Source organism: Thamnophis elegans, chromosome Z (genome assembly GCF_009769535.1).
Source record: "Thamnophis elegans isolate rThaEle1 chromosome Z, rThaEle1.pri, whole genome shotgun sequence".
NCBI classification, from domain to species: domain Eukaryota; kingdom Metazoa; phylum Chordata; class Lepidosauria; order Squamata; family Colubridae; genus Thamnophis; species Thamnophis elegans.
This window is the reverse complement of record NC_045558.1, coordinates 97903215-97917209: the sequence shown is the minus strand read 5'-3', so window position 1 is coordinate 97917209 and position 13995 is coordinate 97903215. Positions and strand designations below refer to the sequence as shown.

The following is a 13995-nucleotide window of genomic DNA, read 5'->3' as shown; positions in this document are numbered from 1 at the left end:
ATGGAGCTTCTCGCTATGGGATTTACTTTTGTCAGAAATATGAAAACAGTGTTAAAGCAACACAATGCAAGTTATAAGCCTTTTAGAGAAGGCCAGAACCAATCATTTTTCTCCCATGGCTATCTTCATGGATGCTATTTAGCAACTCAGCCTGCCTACATTGCTGTGGAAAGCTCAGTTGACTGCCTTTTTAGCAATCATAAAACAAAATTCAGCCCCACTGCACTCCTAGACCTTGTGACAATAACTTTCCTAAATCAATTTACAGAGAGTATAGATTATCATGATTTAAATGAATGAATATCTATCTTTTCAACTTTCAAAGCGTAATAGGAAAGTGTTGCCCTTTCATTTTGTCCAAACTACCATCAATTTTATGAATGCCTGAAAAATTATATAGGCAACAATATTGTTGGGATATAACACTTATCAAGAAAATAAGATTAATATCAAGGTAATGACTTTTTCCAAATCAAACATGTCAACAACCAAGAAACACATTTGAGAGTCAAATTATATTAGCCAAGCCATATGCATCTTAAGCAAAACCACAAAATGTTGATGTTTGAATTATTTTAGTGAACAAAAACAGTTATTAGTAGAGATTCAAACTAAAGATAAGAACAAATTGAGGGAAGGAGGGAAGAAGCAAAATGAAAGGCATCCAGGGCGAGTGGGTTCTAACTAGGCAGGCAACTGGTGTAATCATAACAGTGCATCATCACTCCCATCAAGGATAATTTACAGAAGTATGGAAGAGACTGGTAATCAATTTGCTGCTTGAAATTCTTCCAAAATTCTCTGCTTCATATTTTGATAAGTACTGTATTTTCACATAAATAATGCCATATTATTTATACTATCATGAAACAAATGCTAATGATATTTAGCACTCTGTGCTAATTTTCAGTTTCTTTTATAGCTCACTGTATTATTTGGGATCAATTCTGTAGTTGGATACCTGACTAGTGAGCAATGGCAGCTGATAACCTGCTTCGGCAGAGTAAGATTTCTGGGTTTAATTCTGATGCAAGTCCCTGCTCCATCATTAGATAGGAAAACACATTACAAAATAAGAAGGATTAAAATATGAGAAGTAGGAACTATATAAGTGGGTATACTACCCTGTTTCCCTGAAAATAAGCCCTCCCCTGAAAATAAGCCCTCCCCTAAATATTTAAACACATGCACAGCCAGTCCCCACCATTTCCTGGTGGGGGAGAGGGGGAGAAATTGCCCATGCTCCCCACATGCATCTGCCATCTATGCAGAATGGCCTTGCGGAGGTCACTCCCACAAACCCTAGCTACCATGCCCCTTCTCTTAGTGGCAGCTGCAAAAAGAGCAGCAGGCCTAGTGATGCTAGGTGTGCCAGAAACAGACAGAACTTTTGGCTCTCTCTGGATCAACTGATCCATGGGCCGTGGGGCTGAGGTTAGGGGGCCGCCTGCACCTCAAAAATAATAAGACCTCCCTGAAAATAAGGCCAAACACTTATTTCGGGATGGGTGGGTGAAAAGAAGAATAACTTACAGGGGTCCTATTTTCAGGGAAACATAGATATGTATATCATCTAGTTGTAGTGACATTGAGATAGCATTCAGGTGTAAATGAAGAATGCAAACCACGGATGCTAATATGAAACAGTTAGGTGATCCTTGCCTTCTTTAGAGATCATGACAATGATGCATAATCCATGTACTGATCTGATGATTTCATAGCAGGGAAATGAAATGAAATCACTTTCAACTGAGAGCAAGTCATTAAAATATATATCTTCTGCCTGTTCTATTAGAGCATCAGGAATAACATGAAGCTGCCTCTTAATTTTAGAAAGTGACTGGCACAAAGGTAATTTAAATTGGATTGTTTCTGGCTCAAATCCAGCATCTTAACCACTACATTATGCTGGCCCTCTCATGAAATGTCAAAAATGGGGGTGGGGGGGGGGGAGATACTAAATAGTAAAGATACTAGCAATACTAAATGAGAAGTTCATAGGGACTTTTGGCTTAGCTCAGGTTGAATTTCACCCCAGGCTTAAATGGCATGAGTTTACATTTTAGTTTCAGGAAAATAATGAGGTTGGATCTGTAAAGCTTTGTTTCCTCTTGCAGGCAAAAGAGGCTATTATTCATTACAGCATTTGTTTTTGCCAACTATACTTCACAAAAACACACACACTATCTTCCTATTTTTTTTCCCAGGGAGCTGCTGACATATGCAGCGTCTTCTTTGAATCCCATTGCATCTGCCAGCGCCTTGCCTTTGGGAATTTAGCTTTGGTCTGAATAATTACAGCATCCTGTATTATGAGTTTAGAAGGGGGTGTGGGGAGAACCCCAGAAAAGAGGTCTGGCAGAACAGGTGACACCCTTTGAAAAAAGTATAAATAGAGATAAGTGGGTAGTGGATTCAGCAGTCTTACTTTGCATCAAGTGGTGCCTCTTGCTTTCAGCTTAGCATTAAGGAATTTCTCTGCCATTATGAGCTGTGGTCCAAGACACACGGTCCTAACAGCTGGGAGAAACAGCAGTGGGAGCTGCAATCTTGGAGTGGGGGTTTCCTCTGTTGGCTCTGGCCGATATACTTCCTGTGGGATAAGCAATGAAAGAGCTAGCTTCTCCGGACGGAGTCATTTTGGGGGGAGAAGCCATTTCTCAACTGGCAGCTGCAGTGGGGCATTTGTTGGTGGTGGACATGCTGGGACAAATAATAGCTTTGTGGCCACTTCTCACATGGGGAATTCTGCTGCTAGAAGTGGTATGGTAGGTGGTGCTGGTGGTGGCCATGTAGGTATGGTAGGTGGTATTCCTGGTGGTGCCCATGGTGGCATGGTTGGTGGGGTACCAACTGCTGTGGTTAATGGCATGGGTGGTGTAGTTGGTGGTCCTCATGCTACTATGGTTGGTGCTCCTTGTGGAGTGGTTGGAGGTGTCCCTGCTGGCATGGTAGGTGGGATGGCTCATCCAGGTGTTGTTGGTGGCATGGGTGGTATGGTAAATAATCCTGGAGGGGTTGCTGGATTGATTGGAGAGCCTGTTTGTGGAGGTATTTTCTCTAATCTGGATGGGAAGATGACCATGCAGAACCTCAATGATCGCCTGGCCAGCTATCTAGACAAAGTTCGATGCCTGGAAGAGGAAAATGCTGAGCTTGAGTGCCGAATCAGAGAATTTTATGCCAAGCAAGGCCCCCTGTGTGAACCAAAGGACTATAGTCATTACCATCAGCAAATTGAAGATCTTAAAAACCAGGTAGATGCCAATTCTCAATCAATTTTTTTCATAATTTTCACATGCATTTGTTTGGTACAATTTCAGGTAATAAGCATTCCTGCTTAATTAAAGTTCACAATGCCGTAAATGACTTATTTTGTTGATTTCTAATGGTCAGTTTATTCTGACCATTAGTAATCATCATATATGAAAATAAAAACCAATTAAATTTTGTTAAACTTGTTCTTGCATTCTAAACTGTGTAGACAGTCTGCTTTCCCAAAATAATGGTGGTAAGAGTTTGGTGATGTTTCTACATTATTCTGTAATTTGGATTCTATAAATGAATGCAGAAATAAGAAAACTTTATTTCAAAGGATTATTTATATTAGGTAGCACTCTAAGTTTATCTTAAGTTTATCTATAGATGCCGCTCCTACTGTATTATGTTGACATGCTGAGCTAGTGAACTTTCTGTAATTCAAGATTGTCTTGCTAGCATGATACAAAGTCATCATGAAATGCAATAACATTTTTTTTGCATGGAAGCAATCACTATGGGGAAAAATTAAAGGCATCCCCAAGTTATACAAGTTGATCTTTGGAAAAGGAGAAAATTAGCTATGAATTAACTCCATTTTGGTCACCACTTTCAATCATTTACAAACTGCAGAGGATTCACACTGGCAGGCTTGCTTGATTATTCTTTTTTTGCTTTCAAAGGACAATTTAGATGTAAATGAGCATGTACTCATAAACTAAACAATGAAGCTTGTGTTACTTCAATGAAAATCTGATATAAGTGGCTAAATCTTAATGCTAGAATTTACATGAAAGGCAAAATCAATGTAGGTTCACAAATGGACTTGTATTTTTTCCCCATTTATCCAGCTTATTTGTGCAAGTGTGGAGAATAACAAACTCCTTCTGTGCATTGATAACAGCAAACTGACTGCTGATGATTTCAGATCCAAGTGAGTACTTTTCAGTAAACTAAATGCAGATGAACTAAAAAATATATATTTTTTTACTGAAAGTGCAGGGCTACGTATGGAATTGCCTTGATGGGCACTTTGGGTCAAGGCTTTTAGAGAATGTCCTTTATTTCTGGCAATAAGGCAAGAAGAAGAAATTCGCCATTCTCTATTTTGGGCTGTTACTTCTGCTGTACCACAGTTTTCTCTAACTTGGAAATGCTTCAGATTTATGGGGCTCAATTTCCAGAATACTTTAGGCAATATGATTATTGTTGAGAATTCTGGGAGCTGATGTTCACATACGTGGGGTGCATCAGAATTGGTAAAGGCTGCTGTAGGACAAGGAAAAGAAAATACAGTTCACTATGCTTGGAATAAGAACAAAGTTGGTTCTAGCAATGAAATAATATTGATTATTTGGTATCTTCACTTATTTCTATCAAAACATTGTCTAATATGAGATATGTTTTCCCATTTATATGGGAAGGCTGATATTCAAAATCCAAGAAATTCTGTAGTACTGAACTGGTTAGATAAAATCTGCAAATTTCTCCTTGGCCTATAAGTCAACCAGCAAAACATTCATTCCTTTCTTTCCCATTATGGCTCAGGTATGAGACAGAATGCTGCCTCCGTCAGAATGTGGAGGCTGATATAAATGGATTGCATCAAATCCTGGATCAGCTGACTGCCTGCCGATCTGATCTGGATATACAGTGTGAGAACCTGCAAGATGAACTGTGCTGCCTAAGGAAAAACCATGAGGAGGTGAGGGTGATCATTTCCTCATTCAATAAAATCTAAATGCATCATGGAAAATAATAATTACTTTATTAGAAAAGTCAATAGGCTTCTTCCTGGGTCAGGGTGGGAAGCTATAGACCTCTAGGTCAATGTTTCTCAGCCTTGGACTTTTAACAAAATGGCTGGCTGGGGAATTCTGGGAGTTGATATCCATACATCTTCAAGTGTCCAAGGTTGAAAAACACAAAACTGTGTCACTGAACTAAATTCATTCCTCACAAAGGTTCACAATTTTATCACCTCTATGCTAGGATTATAGACAATTTTACTGAGTTCTATCCAGCAAAATTGTCCATGTTGCAAAGAATAGTCATTAAATAAAATTTGTAAAGATGAACATTAACTAAAATCTCTTTTTTTTTTTGCTAATGGCGACAATGAGAACTAAGGTTCTTGCCATTTCACTAATATGGTATACATGTAAATATCATGCACTGCTATTTAATATCATGATCAGTGTAGTCCAAGAATTAGCAACAAGGTATCTGGTGGTACCATTGCATTCTTTGCATCTTAAAATTATATTTGTATCAACCCCCCTCCCAAATAAATAAAATGTACAATATAAAAAATTAGAATAAGAAAAGGTTCATAAATTAATTATTAGGTTTTGGAATTCTTGAATGATATATTGTGATATATGAGCTCAAAAGATCTCCTGGCTAACATTTTTATAATCTCACATAATATTTGGCAATGCAGTCAAATTTTGTCTGTTTGTGAATGAACTAAGTGGAGTAGGTAGAATTCGAATAGATTTCTAGCCACTGTCTATGGTATTGAATAATATCACATAACTTACAAAATGGATCTCCATCCATGGACTAAGCTCTGATTACAATGATAATTTTTTCAACCAATCTTCACCCTGCAGTGGATTGATTTGGGAAGCTGATGATAATGATAATTTATTAATATATGTAGACACAGTTACAGGGAAGATACATTACTAAAAATAGGAAATGCTGGGAAAATAATAAAATAGCACTATTAAAGTTAAGTTATAGTTTCACTAATTTTTGTCTATCAAAAATTCATAGCATTTTATGTGCCTTTTCCAAAAGTGCAAGTGATTTTTTTAGTATTTTGAAAATGCACAATTTGAGTTCTACTAAAAAAAAACCACTAACACTAATAAAAAACACTGGTGATGTTACCTATTTTGGGTAATGAAACATCAGCAAGAAAACAACCAAGCTCAGAGAGTATCAGAGACTCTCAAACTCTAATATTTAACATTGCTTGCATGGCAATAAAAAGCCTCTAGCAAACAATTTGTACAGATACACTAGTTGGGGGAAGGGGACAATATTTTGTATTTGTATTTATTTGTATTTGTATTTATACATAAATAAATACATACATCTGTTTATATGTGTATTCTAAGACAAAAACGGAGAGATTTGTAGATGTTGTTGGACTAATTCCTATCAACTTCAGCCATTCAGTAGAAACAGTAATGGAAATTTCTATGCAGATTCTCAGTCATCCAGGTCATGGTTGTCCCAAAGGTGCTTTTTCAAGAGGCAACTAGACTTTCTGGTTTTTCTTTGAAGATGTTTTGCTTCTCATCCAAGAAGCTTCAGTGATGAAGAAGCTTCTTGGATGAGAAATGAAACTTCTTCAAAGAAAAACAAGAAAGCCCAGCTGCTTCTTCAAAAAGCACCTTTGGGACAATAATGGAAATTGTATTCTGACAACAATCATAGGGCTACAGGGTCACAAGTCTTCCTGAGTTTAAGATTGGGGCCAGTTAGATGCCCTTTCAATCACTGAAGGAAATAGTTCAACAGAACAGCAATATATCCCTGGGGAAATTTTCTGCAGATTCTTCCTTACATTTGCATCATCAATGCTATCAACATGTTTAAAACCAGGGAGACTGCTACTGCCCCAGAAGCAATACAGCTTGCCTCTTTGAAATTGATTTGCCTTTTATAGTCTCCATCAACTTCAGTTAACCAGGTTGTTAGAAAGTTCATTTCGATTAAGGTGAGTTGAGAAGAAAAAGAAATGTCCAAATGCTAAGCACTTTCTTTTCTTTGAGTAGGAAGTTACCTGCCTGAAGAACCAAGCCTCTGGAGATGTCAGTGTGGAAGTGAATGCCTGTCCTGGACCAGATCTTAAGAAAATCCTGGAGGAGATGAGATGCAAATATGAATCAATGATTGAAGGAAACCGCAAGGAAGTAGAAGCATGGTATGAATCCAAGGTAAGTGAAAGGTTAAAGTTAAGAAAAAACTGGAACATATCAGGTGTCCTTGACCAACTCTCAAATTCACCAAATAGCATGGGAATTGAATCCCAATCTCTGAGGTTATGTAAGAGGTATTGTTTTGTAGATTTTTTTGGAGTGGGCTGTAATAATAATACAAGTTTTTGATTACTCTGCTGAGTCTTAATTGGAGAAAGATGGTTCTGTAAATGAATCCATGAAAGGCTTCATAGGTCATAACCAGCACTTTGAATTGCATCTGGAAACCAATAGTAAATAATGTAACTAGAAAAGTAGAGGTATCAACAAGTCTTACCAAGATAAGCCATACCTTGATAAGATGCAGTTTTCAAGTGGTCTTTAAATACAGAAAACACACCACCAGAAGTCCAAATAGGAGGTTATAAGGACTCCCAGATTGTAAACCAATTCTATTTTGGAAGTACAACCCCATCAAAACAGAAAATCTCTGGAAATGATTAAGCCACTATAGTTGAAACTGAACTTTTTCTTCCCCATCCAAACTCTTACAGCTTACCGATGATCATGATAGATAGATAATAGACAGTCAGTCATCAGTCAGTCAGTCAGTCAAATTTTCCTTGGAATTTTTGTGTCAAACTTTCTTTGGTAGGATTAACCTGAGAGTTAACCTGTATATATTGCTCAGCCATGTATCTCTCTTAATTTTATGTCCTCCAGATTGAGGAGGTAAATCGTGATGTCTGTACCAGCAGTCAGGAGATTGAAGAAAGCAACAACAAAGTCACTGAATTAAGACGCCAACTACAAGCCCTGGAGATTGAATATGATGCCCAGTGCAGCTTGGTAAGAGACCATAAGAATTGGAGGCATTTGGGTGGCATAAACTGCAGCAGACAGAGCATTGCTGCATCATGTATATGCAAAGCCCACTTTATGTTAATCATTCTCTCTCTCGTCCCAGGATGTGGGACCTAATCCCCAGGCTCTGGACTAAAACTAGATTCTCAAGTATGCAGCCTTGACCTGCCAGGGAAAAAAAGAGAGACATAAATGCAATAACCCGTAAATTATTAACCAAATGAACCATCATTTCATTTCTGCTAAAATGGAGAAAGAGGGGGGGGGGATGATGGAAGCAGAAACGGGAGATTGCAGATATGATCACGATTAAAGTAGTTGCTAGATTGTATACATTACGTGATTATTTTAAAAAGCCCCTCGGCTCTCTTTGATCCTTTAAGAACCAGGTTAAACCTTCCACTCAGCTTCATTTTGTACTTTTGCAAACTCTCAACACCCCATTAAACCCCAACCCCCTCTTTTAAACAATGATTGTGTCCTCTTCCACTTGTCAGAGGGACACCCTGGAAGCTTCCCTGGGTGAAACTGAGCTTCGCTATAACAGTCACTTGGCTGAGCTCCAGGAGCGCATCTCCTGTCTGGAGCAGCAGTTGGCAGAACTGCGGTCAGAGATGGAATGCCAGAACCATGACTACACAGAGCTCCTGGATGTCAAAAGCCGCTTGGAGAAAGAGATTGCCACCTACCGCGGCTTGCTGGAAGGGGGACAACATGACATTGTGTAAGTAGCATCTAGAAATGATGGGGTTCCCAATAAACCCTTGAGTGGAAGTTTCAGTTAAAATAAAATAGGAGACTAACCCAGATGATTGGGACTTGGTGAATTGTGGAGACTTAGTGCTGCACTGCAGGATCCAATTTGGGTCAATCACCAGGAACAGAGGTTTAGTCATCTAAGCTTTTAGATTCATGCTGGAGCCTATTTTCAGGCTCCAGCAACTTCTTTCTAGCAGAGAGGTTCCCTGAAGGTGACCTCTAGCATGAGTCTGAAAACTTGGATGACTAAACCTCTGGTCTCGGTGATTGACCTAGGTTGGATCCTACAGATTATCCTGGCACATGTGTATTCACACTTGGTATTCTTTATGTAGAAATGCTAGTACAGGGTGACCTATGAACTGGGAAATTTCATTTGTACTATACCAAAAATTAACATTCTTCCAAATTACACAAATGGAGGGCCAGGGCACATATGGCCATCAAAACCAGGGAGTGTGGTCTCCAAGGTTATGCCAAAAATTGCTGCTGAATACCTTGAAGGATTTAGATATAGTTTTAAATACCGTCAGGATCACATTTAAATAACTTGTTTAAATGTGATCCTTATTCCTTCTTTTTCTTGGCTCCAGATGCTTTTGGAGTATGGTCTCCTCATCTGTACTCTTTACAGGGGTCAATGTGGTTCTTACTCTACAATCTAGAATAGGGAAATTACCTTCTTTTAAAGTTTGGAAATGTTTTCTGAGATAATGAATGACTGGTGCCTGACAATATTATTATGTCATTAGGCTGGCAGACAGGTTAGATATAGAAAATGTATAGATTCCAATCAGCAGGATTGACAAGGGGACCTCCTAAAATCAAGATGATGCTCACATAGTCACATCCAGTTTTTAACCAGTTTTTTCTACTATATATGTATATTGGACAGCCCATTTCTTCTTAAGCCATCTAACCTGCTTGATTTTTGTGATATTGAAAGCATTGCTCAGTCTTTGTGAAAGAGCAGAACATTCTACTAGCAGCTTAGAACGTTCTGTTTTAATTGGTAATCCTTATCTTGCCATTATTATCTTTATTTCCATTCACCGAGGTCCCTGCCTTCCTCCACAGTAATGGGTAACAAAGCCGAACAGACTCTATACAGTTTGAAACTACCCTTGGATACTGTTAAATTAGAGAAAAATAGTGCTTTAACATGGGTACTCCTAAGAACCTAATGGATAGGTTTGAGAAAAGGTGAAGGCAGCATCAAGGGAACACAGTAAAAATATGTTTCCAGGGCATGTTTGCAAGTGATTAGGGGCAAGTGGAAAGGCCTCAAAATACTACTGGGAGATTATATGGTCTCTGACAAGATCTATCTGACAAGGAAGCTGCAATAGTAGATTTGCCTTGGGAAAGGGTTTGAACTAATCAATCTCCAAGACATCTACCAGCCCTTACCATCTATATTTCTTTGATTCCATTTTGAATTTCTGGCATAATGGATCCAACTAGAGATGAATGCTAAATTTACAGGTGTTGCTTTGAAACATGATTCTGTATATTTTGCTTCTATTCCTTGTACAAGTGTCCTTAGACAAAATTCCAAAATGAAAATGAAGTTTTCAGTAGGCTGCAAGGCAAATTTTGTAAACTGGAATTGTTAGTTCACTTAAGTTTCTGTAGCAAGAAAAGAAGAATGTACTTTGAGCTCATTCTCTTTTAGTGGATGCCAAGAAGTTCAGGAAATTCTTACTTTCACCTAATGATCTCTCTAATTAGATGTGAAAACAGCAGATAGTCAAGACATTGGTTGGGTGACTTTTTGCTGAATATTGGTTTCTAGTGAATGCTTTGTTTTTAAGTTAATTTCCTTTTTTTCTTTCCCCTCCCTACAGTGGTGGGGGTGGAGTCAATAGAAGCAGCAGTACATCAGGTGCAAGATCCAATGAAGCTCGGACATCCCACACTTATGTGACCCATTCATGCCATGCAGCCCATATGCATCATTAGATCACATGAATATGAGGTCAGAAGCATTTTTTTTCTTGTTTGGAAAAAGGGTGAAAACTTTGGGATTTTGTCATCTATGTCATGTGCTGGGACAAATGTCCAGGAGCTTCTAGGTCAAGACCTGAATAAAATTTCAGAGAGGAAACCTCAAGAAATTTGAGCTGTAGGTTATATAAGAATATACAGTTGAAAGACCAGAACTGGATACAATAATTCATAACTATAATCTCTGACACACCTTGTTGAATTAAATACAGCACTGTATAGGTATTCCTCAACTTACAATCACAACTTACAAGCCGCCAGGAGTCCTACGGGATTGGGCGGCATATAAATGTTATTAAACTTGCAAACTTACATTTAACAACCATTTGAAGTTATGATGGCACTGACAAAAATTACTTCTATGTAACTTCTATGAAAAAATTATATATATATATATATATATATATATATATATATATATATATATATATATATATATATATATGTCTCTAGTTGTTCGGGTTTTCTCCCGCGTAGAATTGGAGATGTCTTGGCGACGTTTCGACGAAGTCACATTCGTCATCTTCAGGCTGCTGCTGACTACTTCAGGTTTGGTGTTTCCAGGAGTACTGGAAACACCAAACCTGAAGTAGTCAGCAGCAGCCTGAAGATGACGAATGTGACTTCGTCGAAACGTCGCCAAGACATCTCCAATTCTACGCGGGAGAAAACCCGAACAACTAGAGACCTACATACTAACACCCGCGAAAACCTCAGAAAACATATATATATATATGTATATATATATGTATGTATGTATGTATGTATGTATGTATGTATGTATGTATGTATGTATATATATATGTATGTATGTATGTATGTATGTATGTATGTATGTATGTATACGTATACGTATACGTATACGTATACATATACATACATACATACATACATACATACATATAAATTAAAAAAACAGAGTCATAAGAATGACTAAAAAAATATTATGGTTAAACACAATTATTTTTTAAGCCCTTAATCAACTCCAGCTATGACAATAGCAGCATTACTAAAAAAGCCTTATGGAAAGAGTTCCATAAATAGATGTGCCTATGGGACATAAGAGAAAGGTCTGTAGGGTGAATGGAATGAGGTGGCATTGACATACACCTCCTTTCTCCTTCCTGGGTGTACTCCACTCTAGCTTTTTGGATATCTTAAAACTCCCATCTGTTTGTAACATTATCTTTCACTGAACTGAATGACCACTGATGGAAAATATACTGGCTATGAAAACACTCTCTTGAGTAAATTTTCTGAAACATATCAAGAGCAAGGAAGACAGTATTTGAAAACAGTTTTCTTTAGTCCCCCAACTTCAACCCAGCCACACCCAGTTGAGTCTTTTTGTATGAGTTTCCAAAATATATTGCATGTTACTTAAACTGTCTGAAATTTTCTATTGGTTTGAGCACTTATGTAGAATACCACTGGAATATCTTTCTTTCTAGTAATTTCATCTTGTTTCTCTTTATCTTCAGACAACTGCAGGAGAAGGGACAGAGGATCCCTTGCCCTCAATGAAGCATTCCTGATAGTTCTTCCAACGTTCTGTTGCTTTACTATCCCATGGTATTTTCAAAGCGGATGTGGGGGCATCCACTCCACTATTTCCTGCTGAGTCTTTCCCATTTTTCTGCAACATAGCATTGTTTTTTACCTAATAAGTATCAGTGCCGTGGTTGCCTATCCTCTGACCACTGAAAACAACAAAAATGTCCAAAATAAATCTGCTTTGCTCTTATTGACATCAAAGGCCTGTGTGTATTAGATGTGTCTTTTCTTTTCAAAAGTAAAATGCGTTAGCAAGGCCAACCACCAAGTCACCTTAAGAAAAGAAAGTAGCCTAAGACTTTCATAGCATATCAGTTCCTTGATTAAGAGTAACAAAAAGATATAAATTGAAATATATTTGCACCTATACAAAATGTATGGATATTTGTCTTTAAATTAACGAGAAACTTAGAAGACTACAAATGTCTATTAATATAGCACAGAATGCCATAATACAATCAATTGGTTTCCCTGCATATAGTCACTGTGTTTCCAGAACTGGGAAACAGGACTTATCTTTTATACTAGACTGATACTCAAAGTAAGTCTTCCAGGCAGAAATCCAAGGATATGGCCCTTGATAAATTAGTTTTGCTACAGATACTAAAAAAAACTGTTAGTGAAGAAATCTAGCAAGTGCAAAGTCTATTGTACAAATCATGTACATAGTAGAAGGTAGGTTCAAGACTCATGTCTTTTTCTACTATCCATACAGTAGATGGGGTTGAGAGCTGCCTTTTTTTATGGGAAAAGAAGTTGAAACCTAGTTATTGTTACTATAAAGATTCATTCTGGTCTCAGGATCTTTGTCCTATCTTACTTTCACACTATTCTAGCTGAAATACTGATCCTCAGGCCCTGGGTTTGTAGTTCATAGATGCCTGGTGAAAACAGGGAAGTCTGTTAGCTTCTGGTTTCTGCAAAGTTATCACTTCCTGACTTGTCATCCTTTTTAAAAAAACTGGCTAAAAACAAATGTACAATAGCCATATTGGAGTCAACACTACAACAAATGCAACAAACTGCACTTATCACTCCTTCCTTTTTTTCCTGTTTCACACCACTACCTCCTAAAATGTGCAGAGTAACAGATTTTCAGATTTTGTTTAAAAGGACACTAAGATTTTGTGCTAGCAGCAGGAAAAGAGAGCTAATATTTAGTTAACCATCTGGTCTATGTTCCCTTGGAGATACTGTATCTAAAATTAACCCACCTACTTGCTATGTTTCCGCTGACTGGGTTTAGTTGTTCAAAAAGGTCTGTTACCTCCATCTAGTTAAGCCTGTGGTGCAAACAGAGCCTAATAATTGACTATAATCTTGACTTAATCCCATTGATTACACTGATTGAATATAGATCCAATGTATTGACTTATTCAGCTTTTACCTAGAAGAAATTGTTAGGTGCATTTTCCCAAATGAGCAGAATGAATTTTTGGAATACATCTTTAATTGCTCGATTCCTCATGTCTAGATATAAGTTAAAGCCAACAATATGAAGATGGGAACTAAAACTGGGGTTTCCCAATGTTTCCATGACTCCATAAATAACAAAAGAAAATAAAAAAAACCCTGATTATTAGGGGCAATGTAACTCTCAGTCCCAATCTTAGGGGTT

General features: G+C 37.7%; 1 protein-coding gene across 1 annotated transcript; it reads left to right on the top strand.

Moving 5' to 3' along the window:
- Window positions 1-2924: 2924 nt before the first annotated feature.
- LOC116522166 (keratin, type I cytoskeletal 42-like) lies at window positions 2925-8785 on the top strand. Its single transcript, XM_032236902.1, has 6 exons — window positions 2925-3257; window positions 4110-4192; window positions 4807-4963; window positions 7050-7211; window positions 7917-8042; window positions 8555-8785. Exons 1-6 carry the CDS (start codon window positions 2949-2951, stop codon window positions 8783-8785), a joined length of 1068 nt encoding a protein of 355 aa, XP_032092793.1. The 5' UTR covers window positions 2925-2948.
- Window positions 8786-13995: the final 5210 nt, after the last annotated feature.